The sequence below is a fragment of the Danio rerio genome, chromosome 22, assembly GCF_049306965.1.
Source record: "Danio rerio strain Tuebingen ecotype United States chromosome 22, GRCz12tu, whole genome shotgun sequence".
Classification (NCBI taxonomy): domain Eukaryota; kingdom Metazoa; phylum Chordata; class Actinopteri; order Cypriniformes; family Danionidae; genus Danio; species Danio rerio.
In genome coordinates, this window is record NC_133197.1 from 22,281,031 (window position 1) to 22,304,772 (window position 23,742).

Genomic DNA, 23,742 nt, shown 5'->3' on the forward strand with positions numbered 1-23,742 from the left:
GTAAATATTGGATGTGATTACAATGTAAATACAATGTAACAATACAGTAATTACATCCAAGAAAAAAGTTTGCAGTTACATATTACATGTGTACTGTGTTTGTATATTACTATAACCCACAAATACTGTATACAAAATATACAAAAACACATTTACAGTAATATCATAATGTAACTACAATGTTGTAACTGTAATTACATGTTATAATTATGTAGTTACAATGTTATTACATAGTAATTGTAATATACGTTTGCATTGACTTAACATGTAAATCACTCGAGCTTGACGCGCGTACATATTACATGTGTACTGTTTATGTGAATAACTATAAGATACAAATACTGTATAAGAAATTTACAAACACATTTACAGTAATATCATCAATGTAATTACATTGTTTTATTGTAATTACAGTGTTATAACAATGTATATACAATGTTACTACATAGTAGTTATATTGTTATTACATAGTAGTTATATTGTTCTTACATAGTAAGTATAATGTCATTATTTAGTAATTATAATACTGATACAAAGTATTTGTAATGAAATGACAACGTTAAAGCAATATTAATACAATGTAACGACATAGTAAATACATCCTAGGAAATAATTTGCTGTTACATATTACACGTGTACTGTGTATATGTATATTACTATAACACACAAGTACTGTATACAAAATATGCAAAAAAACTTTTACAGTAATACCATAAATGTAACTAGAGTGTTGTAACAATGTTAATACAATGTGATTACACTGTTATTACATAGTAACTATAATGTTATTACATAGTAATTATTATATTACTACATAGTAATAATAATAATGTAATGACAATGTTATAGCGATGTAATTACAATGTTGTTACATAATTAAATTTAATGCTTTTACATAATAAATATAATATTATTACATAGTTATTATAATGTAATGAGAATGTTAAGGCAATGTAATTAGAATGTAATGACATAGTAAGTACATCCAACTGTAGGTAAAAGTTTGCAGTTACATATTACATGTGTACTGTGTTTATGCATATTACTATAATACACAAATACTGTATACGAAATATACAAAAACACATTTACAGTAATATAGATGTAACTATAATGGTGTAAGTGTAATTACAATGTTGTAACAATGTAATTACATTGTTCTAACGATGTAGTTACAATGTTATTACATAGTATTAACAAACTTATTTTATAGTAACTACAATGTAATGACAATGTTAAAGCAATGGATTTACAATGTAATGACATAGTGATTACATCCAAGGTAAAAGTTTGCAGTTACTTATTACTTGTACTGTGTATATGTATATTACTATAACACATAAATACTGTATATGAAATATGCTTAAATACATTTACAATAATTATTATAGATGTTATTACAATGTTATAACAATATGATTACAGTGTTTTTAGATAGTAATTATAATGTTATTATATAGCAATTATAATGTTAATACATTGTAATTGTAATGTAATAACAATGGTATAGCTATGTAATTACAATATACCAACATAGTAAATACATCCTAGGTAAAAGTTTGCTATTACAAATTACATGTGTACCGTGTATATGTAAATAACTATAACACACAAATACTGTATACGAAATATACAAACAGATTTATAATAACATCATAGATGTAACTACAATGTTGTAAGTGTAATTACAATGTTTACAATTGTAAGAATAATGTTATAACGATATAATTACAATGTTATTACGTAGTAGTAATAATGTTGTTACATAGTAATTATAATGTAATGATGATGTTATAGCATTGTAATAACAATGTAACGCCATAGTAGTTACATCCTAGGTAAGAGTTTGCAGTTACATATTACATGTGTACTGTGTATATGTATATTACTATAAGACACAAATACTGTACACGAAATATACAAATACGTTTACAATAATATCATAGATGTTATTACAATGTTGTAGTGTAATTACAATGTTACAACGATGTAAATACAATGTTTTTACATAGTAAGTACAATGTCATTATATAGTTATTATAATATTGATACATAATGATAATGTTATGACATGGTTATAGCAATGTGATTACAATGTACTGACATAGTAATTACATCCAAGGTAAAAGTTTGCAGTTACATATTACGTTTACTGTGTATATGTATATCACTATAACACACAAATACTGTATACGAAATATACAAAAATGCATTTACAGTAATTTCATAGATTCAATTACAATGTTGTAAGTGTGATTACAATGTTGTTACTATGTAATTACAATGTTTTAATGATATAATTACAATGTTATTACATAGTATTTGCAATGTTATTACATAGTAATTATAATGTTATTATATAGTAAATATAATATTAATACATAGTAAATGTAATGTAATGACAATATTATAGCAATGTAATTGCAATGTAACGACATAGTAATTACATCCTATTTAAAAGTTTGCAGTTACATATTACATGTGTACTGTGTTTATTTATATTACTATAACACACATGTACTGTATACGAAACATACAAAAACACATTTAAAGTGATATCATAGATGTACTTACAATGTTTACATTTACATTTACATTTAGTCATTTAGCAGACGCTTTTATCCAAAGCGACTTACAAATGAGGACAAGGAAGCAATTTACACAACTATAAGAGCAACAATGAATAAGTGCTATAGGCAAGTTTCAGGTCTGTAAAGTCTAAGAAGGAAAGCTATAACAATGTTATAACAATTTAATTACAATGTTATAACAATATAATTACAATGTTACTACATAGTAAATATAATGTTATTAAATAGTAATTATATTGTTATTACATAGTAATTAGAATAATATTACATTGTATTTATAATGTAATGGCAATGTTATAGCGATGTATTTACAATGGACATGGTAAATACATCCTAGGTAAATGTTTGCAGTTACATATTACAAGTGTACTGTGTATATATATATATATATATATATATATATATATATATATATATATATATATATATATATATATATATATATATATATATTACTATAAGACACAAATACTGTAGACAAAATATTCAAAACACATTTACAGTAATATCATAGATGTAACTACAATGTTGTAGTGTAATTACAACGTATAAGAATGTAATGTTGGAGTGTAGTGTAGTATTTTTCCAAAGTAACTATAATGTTTTTATATAGTAATTATAATGTTGTTACATAGTAATTAAAATGTAATGACAATATTGTAGCAATGTGACTACAATGTAACGACATAGTGATTACATCCAAGGTAAAAGTTTGCAGTTACATATTACATGTGTACTGTGTATATGTATATTACTATAACACATAAATACTGTATATGAAATATACAAAAACACATTTACTGTAATATCCTAGATGTAATTACAATGTTTTAAGTGTAATTACAACTTATAAGAAAGTAATGTTGGAGTGTAGTGTAACTACAGTGTTATAATGATGTGACTACAATTTTCTTACATAGTAATTATAATGTTGTTATATAGTAATTATAATATTATTACATAGTAATTATATTGTAATGACAATGTTATAATGATATATTTACAATGTATTGACATAGTAATTACATCCTTGGTAAAAGTTTGCAGTTACATATTACATGTGTACTGTGTATATTACTATAAGACACAAATACTGTATACGAAATATACAAAACACATTTACAGTAATATAGATGCAACTACAATGGTGTATTGTAATTACAATATTATAATGATGTAATTATAGTGTTATTACATAGTAATTATAATATTATTACGTAGTATTTATAATGTAATGACAATGTTACAACAATGTAATTACAATGTAACGACATAGTAATTAAATCCTAGTTAAAAGTTTGCAGTTACTGCATATCGTCACCTTGGAGTTTTAATATTCTATTTGCGTTCAGAGTGATTTTGAGATATTAAGCTTCAAAGATTTGCATTCCATATAGCAAACCATGTGTGTTACAGTTCGCTTTCATACATATGATACACTTTATGCATGTACTCTCTCTCTCTCTCTCTCTATATATACATATGGTATGTGTGTGTGTGTGTATATACACGTATATACATGTATGTATCACACACACACACACACACACACACACACATAGATTATACACTCCATACATATATAAACATGATACTATACATACACACACATGATATACCCTACTGTATACGTATGCATACTTTATACATTCTATGCATATACACGCAAATCACTCCTATCAGGGTCTGGGAAAGAACTCGGGTCTCTGGCTTGAGAAGAGTCACATTTCCTCATTTCCACATTTAGCATATGAGATAAATTATGTCACTACATAATAACTGGTTATGATTATTACTGAACCGATACTGAATTGTCTGCATTGCGGTGCACCGAAAAAAACCAATTAATTTTGACACCCCTAATATACACACGTTAAACATCATACATTCTATACATATACACTCACACGATACACATGTACACAAAATTCACTCCTGTCAGGGTTAGAACCCAGGTCTCTGACGTGAGAGGAGAGTCACATTACCACTGAGCTACTGGAAGTTGATGTCACATCATACACTCTATACATATAAACCCTCTATACTCCATACATAGGCAAACGATAATACACCACTCTATACATATACATGATACACCCTATGCATTTACACGCTATACATACATTCTATAAAAATACACCATATGATACCCTCTATACAAATACACATATGATACACACTATACATATTATGTACTCTATATATAAACACATTTTACACTCCATACATATACAAACATAATACATTCTATACATGAGCACACTCCATACATGTGGAAACAATATGCTCTATAGATACACATGATAGACCCTATGCATACACACAGTATACACTCCATATAATACACGTTACACTTAATACATTCTATGCATATACACACAAATCACTCCTGTCAGGGTGTGGATGTAGAACCCGGGTTTCTGGCGTGAGAGGAGAGTCACATTACCACTGAGCTACTGGAAGTTGATGACACATAATACACTCTATACATATACACACGATACACAACTTCCATTTCTCTCGTGAGATTTTTCACACGTTTGCCATCTCCTGTACAATCATGTTTAGAATTACATGCATCATCAATGATCTTCTCCAGAAGAAAGACCATATGGTCCCTATAATGCTTTTTAAACATGTCGTCCACAATAGACCTCATTTGACAATCAAAAACAGGGTCGCACTCGCACTTAGGCCTTTCATGCGCATCACCTTCAGCATTTTGAGAACAATACCAATCAGCCATCTTTGCAAGGGGGCTGTCAGAAGAAATCAGATTTATTATTTTTTTTATCACAATACAAAGTTTGCCCTATAATGTGTGTAGAACATATGGAGTAGTACTTTAAAGATGCTGCTGGTGTCCTTAAACAGTAATAGTTCAGTCCTAATAGTTCAGTGCAAACAAGACCAAAGTAGTGGCCTTGTTCCTTAAAGATAGTAGCCTACCTTTTTATGTCTTTAATCTTCTTTTTACTCCTGATCAATGGATTCTTGTGGAAAGTTCTGGTGTCAGTGGCTGTACCCAAAATCATTACTAAAACATATATTTAAAAAATAGTAATAAATCATAAATATACTTGTTAATTTTTTTTTGCAAACAAACATTACACACACTTTAGTAAAATACCTGAATTAATATATTTGTTATGGTAATACAACAACTTGAGTAATATCAACGGACTGAAGAATATTATACTACATTACACCAGTTTACTGTAGGAAAAACGGATACTATTAGTTTTTTAGTCCACTATAGTTATTATACTACAGTTTGCTGCAGCATTCATTAACAAAGTGTTGTGAGTGCTATAACAAATAACCAATATAATACATTTTACTAAAGTATGGTTCAAAAACGACAGATTTTACTGTAAATTACTCTAGATTTATTTCGCGTCATCTTTTGGTCAAGCTCAGAGACCTTCTCTGACTGTTTACCCTGATAGACACTGCCATCTGTTGGTCCATCTACGTCCCTGCGTCGCCGTTACGTCAATCTGAGCCGACCAATCACTGCACGCGGACTGTTTTTGAATCGGAGCGGCAGTATGGCGGAACACAGACAGTGAACTGTTGTTGTTATTATTTATTGACGCACTGAGGCGGAGTACAGTCAGCCGGTTACTTACTTCTCAACGTCAAAACCGACATACACTAGACGAAGAAAGGACTGCGGGTTTTTAATCTTCAAACAAATCAACTTTTAATTCACTAAACGGCTGTTAAATGACCGAACACCGACATCGGCAGGTCAGTTTTCGCAAATATGTATTTTAAATGCAAGTGGGCACGTTGTTGACATCTGAGAACTCATTATTGTAGAAAGATGATACAATTTGTGGAATGAAATGCTTATTTTAGACTTTTAAATTATGGATTTATCAAAAGGAGAGGTCACATCATCTTTTAATAAAACCAAAGAAATAAACAAAACCTACACGATCTCAGCACTCACAACAAACGGGGAAAACGCATTCAAAACACCATCCAAACTCACTCTTCAGAGAAAAACCAGCAGAAATCATCATGACGAAACCACACAGGAGAACCCAAAGCGCCTCACCCTTCAGAGGAGAACCAGAACAGGCTCTTTGAACAGAACCAAAGTCCTCACTGAACCCAACCCAGCACCAAAAGAGACTCAAGACACCATTAAAACACCTGCAAAAACCTCATGGGGTGCTCAGAAAGCCACCCAGGAGGAAAACAAAACAGTTTCGACACCAACAAGAAGAACCCAGTTTGAGAAGCTGAGCGTCAAGAGGGACGTTTTTGAGAAACTGGCTGGTAAAGATGCATCTAAACCCACATTTCCAAAGCCAGCATCTGCCAGAGGAGCGAAGCCTCCTCAGATGAGCAGTGAAAGTGGGAGATCTGCAGGTGAGAAGCTTCTGGTTGGTGGTTTAAATAGGCACATGACTCCTGCATCACAGCCAGCACAGGTGAGGAGACCTGCAGGCCTGATGAGCTCCAGCACACCTCATGGAGGAAGAAGAGTTGAAGGACACACTCCTGCTGAAGGCTTGAGCAAAATGAGTGATTTACAAACTCAAGAGCTGAAGATGGAGAACAGCGCAGTCACGGTTGCTGTACGTGTAAGACCTTTCAGCTCCAGGTAAGAGATTTTCTGATTTTGAACTTTTAATTTGGCTTAAATTTTTTTTTTGGTGTCTGTGTTTATGGTTTATAAATAAGTTACTTTTCTTAAAGGAAAAAGTAGAATGTTTTGACTCTACAAAATAGCTGTAATAAAAAAACAAACTACAATAAACTGATAAATAACTTTGCCACTGCATGTTTAAAAATTACATTTTATGCTTATTGAAAAATGACCATGTAGGACATAACATTATCTTTACCTGTTTCAGGAGTGGACATGTATGTACAGTGCTCAGTAGGGCTGAACGATATTGGAAAAAACAGACTTTTCTTCTAAAAATATATTGCAATATACTATATAATTTGCCAGACTAAATAAACAGCTCAGAATTTACACAATTTTACATGGCTTAGAATGACTTTAGAGTGCATCTGCATGAAATTAAATAAATCAATTGATGAAAACACTAGAGCAAATATATAAATAAAAAAACACAACAACAACCGTTTTGCAGTATTAAGGTACACAAATTGAATAATCAAATGTAAATTAACTATGTGGTTTTCATTGTGTATATATACTTAAATGCAATTAATCTTTCTTAAAGTGAGAAACATTAGGATTTTTTTGTATTTACACAATCACAGGCCTTAAAAACATGAACAAGTGTGGTTCCTGGTCAACTATAATCCTGCTTCAACATTGCAGAACCTGCAGTGTGACTGTTGCAGATGCACACTTTGCGATGTTGATGTTAAAACAATATATTGAATGTTTTATATCCATTTCCCAGTAAATCTAGACAATCCATTTTGGTGCATTTAACAAAAATTTAATTAATTACAATAAGAGTCTGGTCACTTATAGAAATAGAAAGATTAGACATTTAAATTCAAATGAGTTACTGCAAAAAAGACTATTCTATTTTAATTACATTTTATGATTCCTTTAAAAATGTTCCCTAACATATTAATTTGGGCATCCGATGGTTAAACATATGCTGGATTAGTTGGCAGTTAATTCTGCTGTGACGACGACCATTGATAAATAAAGAAAATGAAAATGAATAAATATTAATTCACGTGTACTATTTTGTTTTTGGAACATCATCTTATAATTGTAATGTTAACCTCAATCTTTAAACATTGTTATTAAAAAAAAATCATAAAAAATGTTTTTTGGTGAATATTAGATTAAATAATTGTGTAACTGTTGTATAGATTTTAAGTGTGTTACAATTTTTTAGAATTAAATTAAATGTGTTTTATATAATATATAATTCATAATTGTACTAAATAAATACTGTAAAATTAGGCAAATTACTTATTAAAAGAATATTCAGATTATTTTCTAGTTTTTCTATTTCGTTTGAGTTGGATATCAAATTGTAAATGTAATAAATTATTAATTTATTTAATAAATTATATCATAATTATTTTTTGTTTCTGTATTATTATAATTAATTTGTATTATAAATTTGGCCTGCACAAACATTTCAGCATCGATATCACAATGTAATAGATCGTAAAGCAAGATATGCAATGTTGAGTCTATTATGTCAGTGTTAAGTATTAAAATGTTTGAAGATTTAAATGTATGAAGATTTAAAAAGCAATCAGACAGTAAAAATTGTACCCTTAGGAACGTTAATAACAAAATACTGTTAGACTTGAAAAATTATAAAATGATAAATTTTTCTTTATTGTCTTTACCTATGCTATTATTTCGTTAAATAGATTCTATGCAGATGAGCAGACACCAACAGAATCATCCTAATCACAACAATTATACATTCTTTCCAAGCGGACATTCAAGTCATCTGGTGAAATTGTATCCGTATTGCAATATACATCGCAGACTAACAAAATATCGCAATGTTAGATTTTCCTATTATCGTATATATGATAAACGTTATTATAATTACTTAAAATGTAATCAGATATTCTTATTTAGAATATATTACTATTATCACAGTGTTACTTGTATACTGAATATTTCATCATTCTTTGCAGGGAGAAGAATGAAAAAGCCTGTCAGGTGATCTTCATGGAAAACCAGGACACTTTAGTGCAACATCCGGATACCAAACAAACCCACAAATTCACCTTTGACTTCTCCTTCTGCTCTATCAATGAAGCGGATGCAAGTTTTTCCAGTCAGCAGCTGATTTATGAAAAACTGGCTCGGCCTTTGCTTGAAAGAGCATTTGATGGATTTAATACCTGTCTCTTTGCATATGGACAAACAGGGTCTGGAAAGTCTTACACGTAAGTCATTTTGTTTCTTTTTTTTTAGCATTTAACTTTGGGTCCATCAAGTGTATTTCTTGTGTCTTGTCTAGGATGATGGGTTTTGGTGAAGAAACTGGAGTTATTCCCAGATTCTGTGAGGAGCTTTTTTCAAGATTGGCCAGATCTGAAACCAAAGAGGTTATGGTTATGATTATTCAATTATGACTATTTATCTATGAATTCTAGATTTAACCTTTTTTTTAAAGCAAGTTTGTTTATGTTAAAGATGTCTTGTCATCTGGAGATGAGTTACTTTGAGGTCTACAATGAGAAGATCCATGACTTGCTGGTGGCCAAGGATGAACAAAACCAGAAGAAAATGCCTGTTAGTACAACAGCTCAATAATGCTAAGTGTTAGAAGTGTTGTGCAATTTATTTGCCTTTCTTGTTAATCTATTTGTTGTCTTTTTATTTTTCCAGCTGCGTGTTAGAGAACATCCTGTTTACGGGCCTTATGTTGCAGATCTGTCCACGTAAGCAAATACTTAAACCAAATAAAAGGCCATAGAATGCTATAGATTTTTTTGTTTGTTTTTTTGTTATGATTTGTTTAGACTTGTTTGTGTGTTGGTTTATTAAATATTTTTGCTGGATTTTGTTTTGGCTGTTGTTTTTAGTTTGATTTTGAGTTTTTTTTTTTTTTTTTTTTTTTTTTTTTTGGTGATTTGATTTAGATTTTTGGCTTGTTTAGAATTTTACTGTTTTACAAAATCAATTTTGAATATGTTTGTGAGTTTTTAATTGTTTTTTTTTTTTTACTTTCATACTTTCTTGTTTTTTTATTTATTTTGTGTTGCGGTTTTCAGTCTTGTCATTTATGTATTTATTTTTTATTTAATTTATTAATGTATTTTTTTTACTTAAGGTTGTGATCCTACCGAATGCACTTTTCAGTGAAAAAAGCTCACTTTAGAAAAAGAGCAATGTGCTGTGCTTTTTATCTTGTGAGGCCAACATTGAATCATTGGTCTTGAAGCTGGCTTTGGTTGCTTTTCTGCTAAGTGACATTGGTTGATTTATTTATTTTTTTTATATAAGAGTTGACGTTTTTGACTACAATGCTTCAGCAAAAGCACAAGGCCGCATAAACAGTGTGCAAAATGCTCCCTGCCAATAGAAAATAATGAATAAAAAGGCACCTCTTACTGCAACCCCCCCCCCCCCCCCCACACACACACACAAAAAAAAAAACAAACACATTCTTTGTGATTGGAGCCTTAGTTTGCTTTATTTAATTTTTTTTAAGTTTCCTTTTTGTTGTTGTTTTTATTTTAATACATTTTAGTTAATTAAAAATAGATTTGTTTGAACTTGTGGTTATTAAGGACGTAAAGACAGACGTAATCTCGGCATACTGTCACTAGCTCTCAAAAGACAATTTAATAAGACAACATTTTGACCTACAAGGTCTTCATCAGGTCACACAGGAAATACAAGAGAACCTTAGATATAGTCAAACTTGACATGACACCTGCAAACACTGATAACCCTAATTATTAACCAATAGAAACATGTAGTACTATTCAAACTGAACTGAAAAAAACTTAAATTATGTACCGAGTATATAATTATGTATATAAAATTTTGGAAATACATTTAAGTGTCCATTGTAGGACTGCTCATACAAAACAGCAGCAAACCAAAAAGAAAAAGATGACAACTTAATTTGTTGTATTGTGGTTTTGTTTTGTCTGACATGTTTTATTCTAACTTGATTTGGCATGTTAAGCATTTTGGTTTCTTTTTTGTGGGCTTGTTATGTTTTTGTTTGTGACTTGTTTTTGACTTTATTTTTTTCTTTGACTTCTCATTCAGTCTTTATTCTGTTTTTTTTGTGTTGTGATTTCATTTAGATTTTTTTACAGGCTCATTTTCAATTTAATTTTGTTGTCTATTGGTTCAGTACTGGCTTGTTTTGTGCTATTATTGCTAATCTCTGAACTCTCTTGCAGTAATGTCGTCTCATCCTACTCTGACATTAAGGTAATTTTCAACTTTGTCTTAACATACTCATTCTTCACCTCTTTTAATGTGTTCATGTTATCACAACTTAATTTTCCCTTCCTCATCTACACAGACTTGGCTTGAATTGGGTAACAAACAGAGAGCCACAGCCGCCACTGGCATGAACGATAAAAGCTCCAGATCACATTCTGTTTTCACTCTGGTCATGACACAAACCAAAGTAAGTCCCGTTGATGTGCTTGTTAACGTGCATTATTGCAATAAAGTGCTTACATTAACCAGAAAACAAATTATTTAAAGGTATAGTTCTCCCAAAATATAAAAATCGGTCATCATTTGCTCACCTTCGAGTTTTTCCAATTACCGTTGTTAGTTAAACTTTCCGGTGAACACAAAAGGAGATATTTAGGGGAATGTTGAAAGCCGGTAGCCTTTGACCTCCATAGTAGGAAAAACATATATGGAAGTCAATGGCTGCTTCAAAATGTCTTATTTTCTGTACAACAAAAGAATGATAATCAAAGACTGGTCTGTAACAATTGGACGGTCAGTCAATGATGACAGAAGTGTAATTTTTGCATTAACCATCGCTTTAAGTGCATTTGTGACTGTTTTACCCACCTAAGTTTTCTTCATGTGCACAGACGGAGTTTGTGGAGGAAGAGGAACACGATCACTGCATCACCAGCCGAATAAACCTGGTTGATTTGGCGGGAAGTGAGCGCTGTACTTCAGCCCAGACCAGCGGAGACCGGCTCAGGGTAATCCAGCATCCAAAAGCTCTGTTTATTCAATCTGAAGATTAATTTGTGCTGCTTTCTCTTGTATACATGGGTGACGTATACGTATATTTGTTTTATTTAGTGTTTATATAAATTGGGGCTGCACAAACTTATAGAATATAGGCTACTTTACCTATCCTAAAAAAGACTTTCTTTAAAAATTTTAAAGTCTGTGTGAACCAGTAGTTGTTGAGACTTTTATTTCAACATGTTGATGTGCTTCCCACTGGAGTGGAATATTGAGGTGGGGGCAGGGGTTTCATTTTGCACATCATTCCCTCATGGTAAACCTGCTGTAGGAAGAACAAGATTAAGAACACTGGGGTTGAAGCTGTCAAACTGACATCAGAGAAGGATCACAACTCCAAACGCGAAAGCAGATGATCAGACTTTGAAGATTAACAAAACAAAAAAAAAAAAATTTACTGGATTAACTTGCACGGATTAATTGTTCACCTAAAGAATAACAATGTCCTCTAACAAAATAAACACTGTACATTTTATTTTTACACAGACTTTAAAATAACTGTAAATACACATTGAGGGAATGCTTACAACCATGGAAGAATAGCAATAAATATTTAGAATATTACTATGCTACTAACCCTGACCTGTATATGTGTGCACTTCTAGTTTGATTTAAATCAGTGCTTACCTATTAAGGACATTAAGATTTAAAAAAATTCCTAAGTAAAAAGGATTTCTCAATCATTTTTATACAGTTTTATTTTGTTAAAAAAATGTATGACCTGTTTTTCCTCAATTGCCTTTATGCTTTACAACAGATAATTTTTGTATGTAAAAAAAAAAATACAATCTATATTTTAAATATATGTATATTATATATATATATATATATATATATATATATATATATATATATATATTTGAAGTCAGAATTATTAGCCTCGTTTTTTTATTTTTTTTATTTTTGTTTAACAAAGAAAATATTTTTTTAACACATTTCTAAACATAATAGTTTTAATAACTCATCTCAATAACTAATTTATTTTATCTTTGCCATGATGCCAGTAAATAATATTTGACTAGATATTTTTCAAGACACTTCTATACAGTTTAAAGTGACATTTAAAGGCTTAACTATGCTTATTAGGTTGACTAGGCTGGTTAGGGTAATTAGGTAAGTTATTGTATAATGATGGTTTGTTCTGTAGGCTACAGTAAAAACATGAAGCTTAAAGTGGCTAATAATTTTGACCTTAAAATGATTTTTAAAAAATCTAAAACTGCTTTTATTCCAGCAAAAAATAAAAGAAATAAGACTTTCGCCAGATAAAAAAAAAAAAACTGTATCAGAAATTTCCTTGATCTGTTAACATAATTTGGGAAATATTTAAAAAAGTAAAAAAAAATGCTAAGGGGGGCCGATAATTATGACTTCAATTGTATATATATATTTTTTTTTTCAATAGCAAGCATTTTTAAGAGATGTTTAGACAATAGGTTATATGCACGGCAAATGTTTTTCAGCCACTGATAAACTTCCAGTGTTTCTTGACGCACTTTATATACTATCACAATCAGGCAGTGAAGATTATTGATTTTAAAACAACCAGGTCTTAAACTCGTTGAGTTTATAATGTTATAATGGCAAAACAGTTCACTGGAGGAAGAGCCTGAGCTTGCTTGTACAAAATTAAAACCCTTTTGCTTATGGTTTATTGACAGAGTCACTGTGCAAGCTAAAACAAAAATCTAGGATGATGTCTGACCAATTAATCTGAATGTGACAACTATTGTGTTCTGCTTTGTTAATTCACTGTATTACAGAATGAATGCCAAATTTTAACAAAAGTTTTTGCCATTTTGCAATGTGATTGTATGTGTTTGTCTAAAGGAGGGAGCGAGTATCAACAAGTCTCTGCTAACCCTGGGAAAGGTGATCTCGTCGCTCTCTGAACAATCTCAGAGCAGAAAGAAAGTCTTCACTCCATACAGGGAGTCCGTGCTCACATGGTGAGAGAAACATGTGAATTTCCACTATAAACAATATAGTGCAAAATAGTTCCTTAAGTGTTAAGTGCTGAAAATTGCATTAATAAAGTGTATGTATGTATGTATGTATGTATGTGTGTGTATATATATATATATATATATATATATATATATATATATATATATATATATATATATATATATATATAGGCCTTAAAAAGTCTTAAATTCACTGAAATATTGTCGTGTAGGTCTTAAATCATTGTGTCTTAATTTTCCTCTGTAATATGTGAAGCTACTTAATCGATTTAACACACATCCAATCACAAAAAACACATTTCAATAAAACGTTTAGCAAAACTGTCTGTTGTGCATACATTTAGTTAAATAAAAAAAAAACATTTATACAACTAGGGTCTGATTGTTTTGACACATTATTTAAAATATGTGGGCAAGAAATAACTAATTAAGTTAAAGTACTTTTTTTTCTGCTGGGCCATTAAAAAAATTCTTAGCAATTGGCCTTATATGAGTCTGAAATTTCATTCTTCATGGTCTTAAAAATGTCTTAAAGTCTTTAATTTGACTTGGTGAAACCTGCAGAAACTCTGTTTATAATTCCTCGTCTGCTTGACCTGTGAAAAATACTTGCAAGTCAGTCAAGAAAATGAAGTTCTGAAGTTCTGATTACTAAGTTCTGATGTTTTAAAACTACAATGTTTTAAAACATTTATAAATATACTTCATGTAATTAGAACAACTTATAATAATGATTATCCTGTAATTTCATGAATGTTTAAAGCAGATTTGCCTTTTTTCCCATATGCAATACATTTTTTTTCCCATTTATGAACAAAATATTTTAATTGAGAAATTCTGAAAACAAATGAGCGCTGATGAACTATGCACAACAATAGTACCAGAAATAAATTCAACACAGACTCAAATGTTTGTTGGATATCATAAAAAATGCAAATTGCTTGTTTTCAAAAGCTGCAGAAGTGCATAATTTCTCTGCGGTGTTCAGGTTACTGAAGGAAAGCCTTGGTGGAAACTCTAAAACGGCCATGATTGCCACATTGAGCCCTGCGGCCAGTAACATGGAGGAGAGTCTGAGCACCCTGCGCTACGCCCAGCAGGCCCGCATGATCATTAACATCGCTAAAGTCAACGAAGACACCAACGCCAAACTGATCCGAGGTCAGACAGCTGTTTTTCTCCATTCATTCATTCATTGTGTGTCTGTGTGTGCTCCATCAGCTGCTATAACAGTCATTGAGTAGAAACACTGCAGCACACCACAGCTCCACTAGAGGGCAGTACATAAGTGACTACTGTCACTTGCGCTGATCTGTAGTCAGTTCAGAAATTAAAACAGAAATTAAAATGGAAAAAGTTAATGTTGTTGATAGTTGTTGTTATTGATAATATTGATAAAAAAAATGATGTTTTTAGTTTTTATATTATCATCAATATTATAAATAATACAAACAATTGTTGTTTTTTATTTGAATTGTCTTTGTTGTTTAATATTATTTATGAATTATGAATAATAATAATAATAATAATAATACATGTTCACTGATAGTACCATTTATTAATCATTTATAATGCATTATAGTTTCATTTTGATGTTAATTCTGTTCTAAGATGTTTTTGTTGTGTGAGGTTCGAGTGTTTTCTAAACCTGTGTGTGCAGATCTGAAGGCTGAGGTGGAGAAGCTGCGAGCAGCTCAGATGAGCTCTCAGGGAGTCGAGCCGGAGAAGATGAGACTCTTTCAGCAAGAGATTGCAGCGCTCAAGAACAAACTCTGCCAACAGGAGCACGAAATGGCTGAAGCTCACAGGTGTGTGCATATAAAACAAAGAAATCAGGATTTATTAACCACATTATGCAATCAAAATTTTAAAACTGGAACATCAAATTTACCTATTCCAAACTTACCTCATAAAAAATTTAGTTTTTCTAAAGCATTCCGTTTAAATATGCAACTGATTAATTATTTCATTAAAGGGGTAGTCCACTACTATATCATATTTTAAACTTTAGGTCATGTGTAATGTAGCTGTGTGAACATAAAACATCATCTCTGAATGTAATACACTCAAAGTTCAATGCAAAGGGAGACATTGGCTTTTACAGAGCTAGCTAAGCAAAGCCTACAGGGAACGAATTTGGGGACTACAAAAAATAAATCCGAGTTAATGAAATCATAAACCCTGCAGGTTACGTGCATTCACCACACCCCTTTAAGTGCCTGTAAGTGTTTTTATTTGATAAAATTGATCAATTACATGCACAGTTTCTAGCGTTAACGATACATTGTAGTGAGGACGTAAACATGAATGTAAACAAGGGGAAAGACGCTTGTCAGATTTCATTTTAGAGAGCAGGTATGAGGTCCATCTGTGATCATTTTCTGTCTGATTCAGTTACTATTTACACAGCGCCAAAGCACGGGCTTGTAGGGGGCGTGACGTGAGCTGATCAGCGAATCACAGCGCATTATGTTAGCTAAACAATCAGGGCCTCTTTAGGGCGGCCTTTCAATATGGCTTGTTTCCACTGACTAGCACAGTACAGTACGGTTTGGGTGGGTACGGGTCACCTTTGTCAGGCTTGCGTTTCCACTATCAACGGTACCCTTTTGGTGGGCGTGGTGTATGACAGAAATTTTAGTCAACGTCATTCTCGGTCGTTAAAATGTCTACATTAAAGCTGTACGGGTCGCTTGCATATCATATGAGAAGCACTTCTCACAAAACAGACGCTTTACACACATAAATACTTCTTTATAAATATTTATTAATAACTTTTCCATGAACAGGGTTTAATTACAACTGCAGATTAATGACAAATAGCCTAATATAACGTCTGTAATTATATTAAATAAATTAATAAATGAACATATACAGACTCTTACAGTCTTCGATATGTTACCAACTACAGAAAAACCACACACAGCAGACATTTAGTTCTTATTTAGGTTAAAAAACAATAGGAAATATAGCCCACAATATAGCCCACAGTCTGAGCAGACCTCTCTTCTGTGTCTGTAATCATCAGCAGCACATGTAACCTCTGTGTTAGGTAGCAATTCCATCTTTCTAAGTTCATAATAGTCCAAAAGGTTAAGTTAATAGTTAAACAAGACAGTTTGTTCACGTTTGCTGAAAAAATAACATGCTCCTATTTTCCTGACTTCTCCTTTTTTTAATGCTTCCCTCTCGCGTTTGTCCTTTACTTTCTGAATGTGTCACTCTCGCGTTTATCCTTTACTTTCTGAATGTGTCACTCTCGCGTTTGTCCTTTACTTTCTGAATGTGTCACTCTCGCGTTTGTCCTTTACTTTCTGAATGTGTCACTCGCGTTTGTCCTTTACTTTCTGAATGTGTCACTCGCGTTTGTCCTTTACTTTCTGAATGTGTCACTCTCGCGTTTGTCCTTTACTTTCTGAATGTGTCACTCTCGCGTTTGTCCTTTACTTTCTGAATGTGTCACTCTCGCGTTTGTCCTTTACTTTCTGAATGTGTCACTCGCGTTTGTCCTTTACTTTCTGAATGTGTCACTCTCGCGTTTGTCCTTTACTTTCTGAATGTGTCACTCTCGCGTTTGTCCTTTACTTTCTGAATGTGTCACTCGCGTTTGTCCTTTACTTTCTGAATGTGTCACTCTCGCGTTTGTCCTTTACTTTCTGAATGTGTCACTCCCGCGTTTGTCCTTTACTTTCTGAATGTGTCACTCTCGCGTTTGTCCTTTACTTTCTGAATGTGTCACTCGCGTTTGTCCTTTACTTTCTGAATGTGTCACTCCCGCGTTTGTCCTTTACTTTCTGAATGTGTCACTCTCGCGTTTGTCCTTTACTTTCTGAATGTGTCACTCTCGCGTTTGTCCTTTACTTTCTGAATGTGTCACTCGCGTTTGTCCTTTACTTTCTGAATGTGTCACTCTCGCGTTTGTCCTTTACTTTCTGAATGTGTCACTCCCGCGTTTGTCCTTTACTTTCTGAATGTGTCACTCTCGCGTTTGTCCTTTACTTTCTGAATGTGTCACTCGCGTTTGTCCTTTACTTTCTGAATGTGTCACTCTCGCGTTTGTCCTTTACTTTCTGAATGTGTCACTCTCGCGTTTTATTATTATCGCACAGGATCAGGTTTCAAAAGCACGCCAATAATCAAGTGCACATTATTATCATCAGCTCAAGAAGTTTGTTTTTTCAGATATAGACGCGCAGCGAGTGCAAGGTAGAAAGCGAAACCGCTCGCGCTTCAGACTGGCTCGTAAAAAACTAAGGTGTACAGGGTAAATCTGCTCTTCTTTTTGGCTTTGTGGCTGTTCATCAAGACGACGTCAAGGTTTGTTTGAACCCATGTCGACCATGGCTTATTATTAATTTTATGTATATATAATTCCGCTGTAATCTCTTGCTGTGTATTTCAAACATGGTGGGTTATTTTTTTATTCTGGCTTGTTGCGTAAGTGAATGATGTATCTCTGTAAACCAATAGTGTTTAGCTGCGTGTCTAGCTCCGCTTTTTAGTACCCTTTTCCCTGTTTGGTACCCTTTCGAAAAGGTGCCGAAAAAGTGGTACGGTACGGTTCAGTTTGGTACGCCTTTTGACAGTGGAAACGGCCATAAAAGCGTACCAAACTGAACCGTACCATAACGTACAACTCAGTGGAAACGGGCAATTTTCATTAGAACTAGAAAATATGACAGTCTTCATGTTTTCATGTTAGCTGAGTAGCAGTATATAATCAAAGTAAAATATATGAAAAAGAATGGAATTTTTTATTATTTTTTTTTACAAATGAAGCATGAGCACACATCGCTTTGCATCTTATAAACACAACCAAGCCTTAAAATACACTTTGGACCACCCCTTCAAATATGTGCTAATTTGCATACCTTTGGGGGAGTTGGGGGTTTGTCAATAAATATTTTTGTCATAATTATTTGTCATTACACCTGTCCATCCACCTGCACTTGATGCAGAAGTATAAACTATCCTTGAGTGACGTGTAAAAAAGAAACACCAATTTTGGATGTTTCTTTATATTTACGATACATTCACATGGGGTGTCAGCGCTTGAGGAAAGGTGCGTCTGAAGCTTGAAGCTGATGGGAACATTATAACAGCGGCAGCCAATAAAATTAGACCACAACTGACCACTGTCTGTGCTAGGGTATTTGCAAAAGCAATCTGATTGACTGACACTTTCATCAATGCTTAAAATCAAGGAATTTCCAATAGACCCTTTTTTTACAATGGCGTCACTTCAGTTCCCTATTATTGACAACGCTATTGTTAGTTCCAGTTTACTCTTGAATGAATGGGAGACTTCTCTGATAAATTTACAACTGAAAATATTAACGTTGCACATTGTGACTTAAGTCTGTTAAATTATTGGACATGTGTCCTAATGTTTTGTCTTTCAATACTGAACTGCTTTCTGACTTTCACAATGTTTAAGTTATTAAGAATAGGAATAAGTTATTGTTAAACAAGAAAATTATAGGTTTACAACCTTTTCACTTATTAATTCAGTTTGTTTCCTCAATAATGGATTTATTTTTACTTTGATGCTGCTCTGAATATAAATGTATATTATTTATTATGTGAAGGTTCCAGCATGAGTACAATTCTTTATTACATTTTTTCATATTACCTGCTAATTATTTAATCTACAAATGCAATCAGTTTCATCATTGATTATTTACTGATCCATTAATGTTTGACTGAGTTGAGACCTTTAGAAAGTGTCCTGCCGCCAGCAACTGGGTGGTTTTAATATCTGTATACCGTTTAACCTAATTAATAGTAAGTTACAAATAATTTCATAATCTAATAATACCGTGTGATGTCATGTGAAAAAGGTCAATTTCTGGAGTGAGAAACGCTGCTGACGTGGGGCCGTTGGATCCACAATTCAGTTTGACAAAAGTGAAGGGGAGGTTTTTGAACACAGGAAATTAGAAATTGTAATGTTCCTAATTTGAAATAAAATTTAGAATATCATAAAAAGTAATAATATTCTTGGTAATAATATTTAATTTTTGTTGTTGTGTAGGTTACTTTAAAAAAAATGAAATAAAATTACCAACACTTACACAAAGCATTTAAATGTGACTAACTCAGCAGTAACTTTTCTGAAGTTCTGCTGCAAAAACTGAAGCCAGTGGTCTGCAGCCAGGTTAGTTTGAGGTTTGAGAGTATGGTTTTGGAAATGTAAAAAGCTGAAATGTATTTTCTCCACATGGCTTTGTTCAGTAGAATAGTGTGATGTGGCTGTAGCTCTTAGCAGACGGGATGTTGGAGACTTGAAACATGATTGGCTGTTTTCCCAGCGCGTGACATCATGCCAACATCATTGGAAAACTAGACCAGCAGATTTGTCGTTATGAATATAACTATTTTTTAATAAAACATTGCTAATGCAGCTTTTTCCAATGAATTGGCATGACTTAGAAAACATTTTGTTTCTTTTTTATTCTGTGTATGTATTTGCATTTAAAAAGTTTATCTTAAACAATTGATGTTTAAATAAAATTCTAAGACCTTTCTTGATGGAAAATAATAATAATAATAATAACAATGATAAATAAAATTGATAATAATAAAAATATCAATAATGATAATGCTAATAAAGATAATAAATAAATAAATAAATAATATGATATATTTAATATTGTTGTAATTATTATTGTATTTTTTTTGGATATTGGATTTCGTGATTAATATTGTACAACATTGCAAACGTTTTTAGACGATTATATGTTTCTAATTATTTCCCATGTTATTGTGTCCAGAACATGGAAGGAAAAACTAGAAGAGGCCGAGAGGAGGAAGCGAGAGGAAGCCAAAGAGCTTCAGGTAAATCTTCGACCCTATACTGTGTGTGTGATGGATCGATGAGCTTTTCAAATGAGTTTCATGGCCATTTTCTGTCTCTTTCTGCTTCTTCTCTGTGTGTCGTTTAGCGTGCCGGCGTCACCTTTAAAGTGGATAATCGGCTGCCTAACCTTGTGAACCTGAATGAGGATCCGCAGCTGTCAGAGATGCTGCTGTACATGATTAAAGAGGGCCAAACCAAGGTCGGCAAGCTCAAGTCTGAGTCGGCACACGACATCCAGCTGTCTGGAGCACTCATCGCCGATCAGCACTGGTGAGAACTGACGCGCCTCATTTTTTGGTTAAAATTCACCTTTTTATTAACAGGTCAGTAATAAGATTTGTGTAGGTCTGATAAAAAATAATAAAATACTAAATTATTTTAATTAATTTGTGTCTTTATTTAATTGATTTATTTATTTAATTTATATGTTTGTAAATTTTTACAATTTCGTTTTGTTAATTTTAACCATTTATTTTTGTTATGTTTGTATATTAAAATATTTTCAAAATTTTTATGCATTTTTAACTTTGATTTATTAAAATGATTAAATCGATTTATAATTAATTTTAATAAGGTATTTTGTTATTGTTTTATTTAAAAATAGTTTTTTAGATTTTCTTTTTAGTTATTTTTTCATGTTTATTTAAATATTGATTTATTTATCTTTGTGTTTGTTTGTTGGCAATTTTGTATATTTAACTTGTAATTTAAAAAAATTATTTAAACTTTTTTCTTTTAGTTAATTTGACCTATTTGTTTTTGTATTTTTATATTTGTTTATTTAATTTATATATTTGTAAAAAATATTTTCCTTTTACATTTTGTTTTTATTTTGGTTAATTTTTACCTATTTATATTTAATTACTTATGTATTTGTTCAATTCATTGTTTTATTTATTTACAATTATTTTTATTCATATATTTTAATATTGTTTTATGTGATTATTAATAAAAAACACATTTTGGAAGACAAAAAATATTTCAGATTTTTTTCTGTCAGATGTCCATGAGCCATCAATCAATTTGAGCTCTTAATCTGCTAATTCAAGCTAGATCCATGCTAGCAACATGCAACTTCATGCTAGCAACATGCTTTGTTTTTAAACTTTTAGCATCATTTTAAACTTTCTTTTTCTATTTTTACTTTCGTTTTAGTGTCATCTCCAGTGTGAAAGGAACTGTCAGCATTAAACCAATGCCAAACGCTAAGACCTTTGTGAATGGACATCTTGTTTCCGAGTGCACCGTTCTCCACCATGTACGTTCTGCTCACTATTCTTAAATGTTGTTCATTCTAAAAAAACATTTAGTAGTTTACTTATTTGTTTCTTTACGTTTTACTTTAAACTTTAGGGAGACCGTGTGATTCTTGGAGGAGATCATTACTTTCGGTTTAACCACCCTGCGGAGGTTCAGAGTGGGAAACGAGCATCCTGCTGGAGCAGTGGAGACGGTCACAAGGACTTTGAGTTTGCCAAAAATGAGCTGCTGTCGGCCCAGAGAGCTCAGTAAGTATGAGTGTGGTGTTTGGTTTCCTGTTTTTGCTTTTGGCAACTTTTATTTATAATTGTTTTTGTCTTTTGGGAAGGGGGTGTTTTTTCTTTCTTTGTTTTTTGTCTTTTTTTGATTGGGTGAGGTGTTTATTGTTTTGTTTTCCTGTTTTGTTTTGTTTTGTTTGGTTTGTTTTTGTATTTTTGGTTTGTGGTTTTTGTTGTTTTGTTTTGTTTGAAGTTTTGTTGTGTTGGTGCTTTTGATTTGAATGTCAGTTCTGTTTTTTGTTTTATATTGGTATTTAATTTTAGTCTTTTTGGTTTGGTGTTGTTTTTGTGTTTTGTTTGGTGTCTTCAGCTTTTTTGGTGTAGAGTTTGGTTTTATGTTGTTTCATTTAGTTCGTTTTTGTCTTTGGTGTGTTAAGGCTTTTGTCTTTTTCGCTTTTGATTGTTGTTTGTTTGTTTTTAGTTTTTGGTTTGATTTGAGGCTGTTTTTTATTTGATTTGGTGATTGTCTGTTTGTTTTATTTTTAATCATTTGTTAAAAAAAAAGTTTTGATGCCGTATTTGATTGGGTGCTTTACTTTTGTAATTACTTTGCTTGAATGTGGTGTATGCTTTGTTAATCTTCTAGTTTTATTTTTTTATTGTTTTATCTGTGTAGTGTTTTGTTTTTATGTATAATCTCAATAACATGGCTAGTTCACCTGAAATGAAAATTACCTTACAATTTGCTCCACCTAATGTGGTTTAAAACCTTTTATGAGTTTCTTTCTTCTGTTGAACACAAAGGAAGATATTTTGAAAAATGCTAGTTGATAGTAGCTATTAGGGATGTCCAGATCTAATCACATGATCAAAAATCAGGCCCGATCACAATATTTCAGACTTGATCGGAATCGGACATTACCCCCTATATATATATTAGGGATGTAACATTATTGTAAATACCGTCATACCGCAATATAGGCGCATGACTCAATAAAACTATATTTCTGAGAAAAGTTTGCTTAGGCGAATGAAGCGAACGGGAGGTAGCGGGGACTACAATTCCCATTAGCCTAGGCGTGGTCATCATCCTTTGCGGTCTGTTGTCACTACAGATCCAGTAATGCGGATATGGAGTGTTTTGCTAGTAGCGGGGAAGAAAAAGAGCTGGAAATGA

The 23,742-nt window shown here is 32.0% G+C and overlaps 1 protein-coding gene across 3 annotated transcripts in view; it reads left to right on the forward strand.

The window, feature by feature from the left end:
- The first annotated feature begins 6,115 nt into the window (after positions 1–6,115).
- kif14 (kinesin family member 14) overlaps positions 6,116–23,742 on the forward strand; it is a 36,202-nt gene continuing 18,575 nt past the window's right edge. The window contains exons 1-16 of one of the 3 annotated variants that reach the window (XM_073936606.1): positions 6,116–6,344; positions 6,483–7,209; positions 9,207–9,461; positions 9,536–9,623; positions 9,712–9,810; positions 9,907–9,959; positions 11,439–11,469; positions 11,564–11,671; positions 12,096–12,212; positions 14,092–14,210; positions 15,217–15,389; positions 15,889–16,036; positions 21,002–21,065; positions 21,173–21,357; positions 22,243–22,345; positions 22,441–22,595. In XM_073936606.1, coding sequence (XP_073792707.1) covers positions 6,947–7,209; positions 9,207–9,461; positions 9,536–9,623; positions 9,712–9,810; positions 9,907–9,959; positions 11,439–11,469; positions 11,564–11,671; positions 12,096–12,212; positions 14,092–14,210; positions 15,217–15,389; positions 15,889–16,036; positions 21,002–21,065; positions 21,173–21,357; positions 22,243–22,345; positions 22,441–22,595 — 1,961 coding nt within the window. In that variant the 5' untranslated portion in view covers positions 6,116–6,344; positions 6,483–6,946. 3 annotated transcript variants of the gene reach the window in all.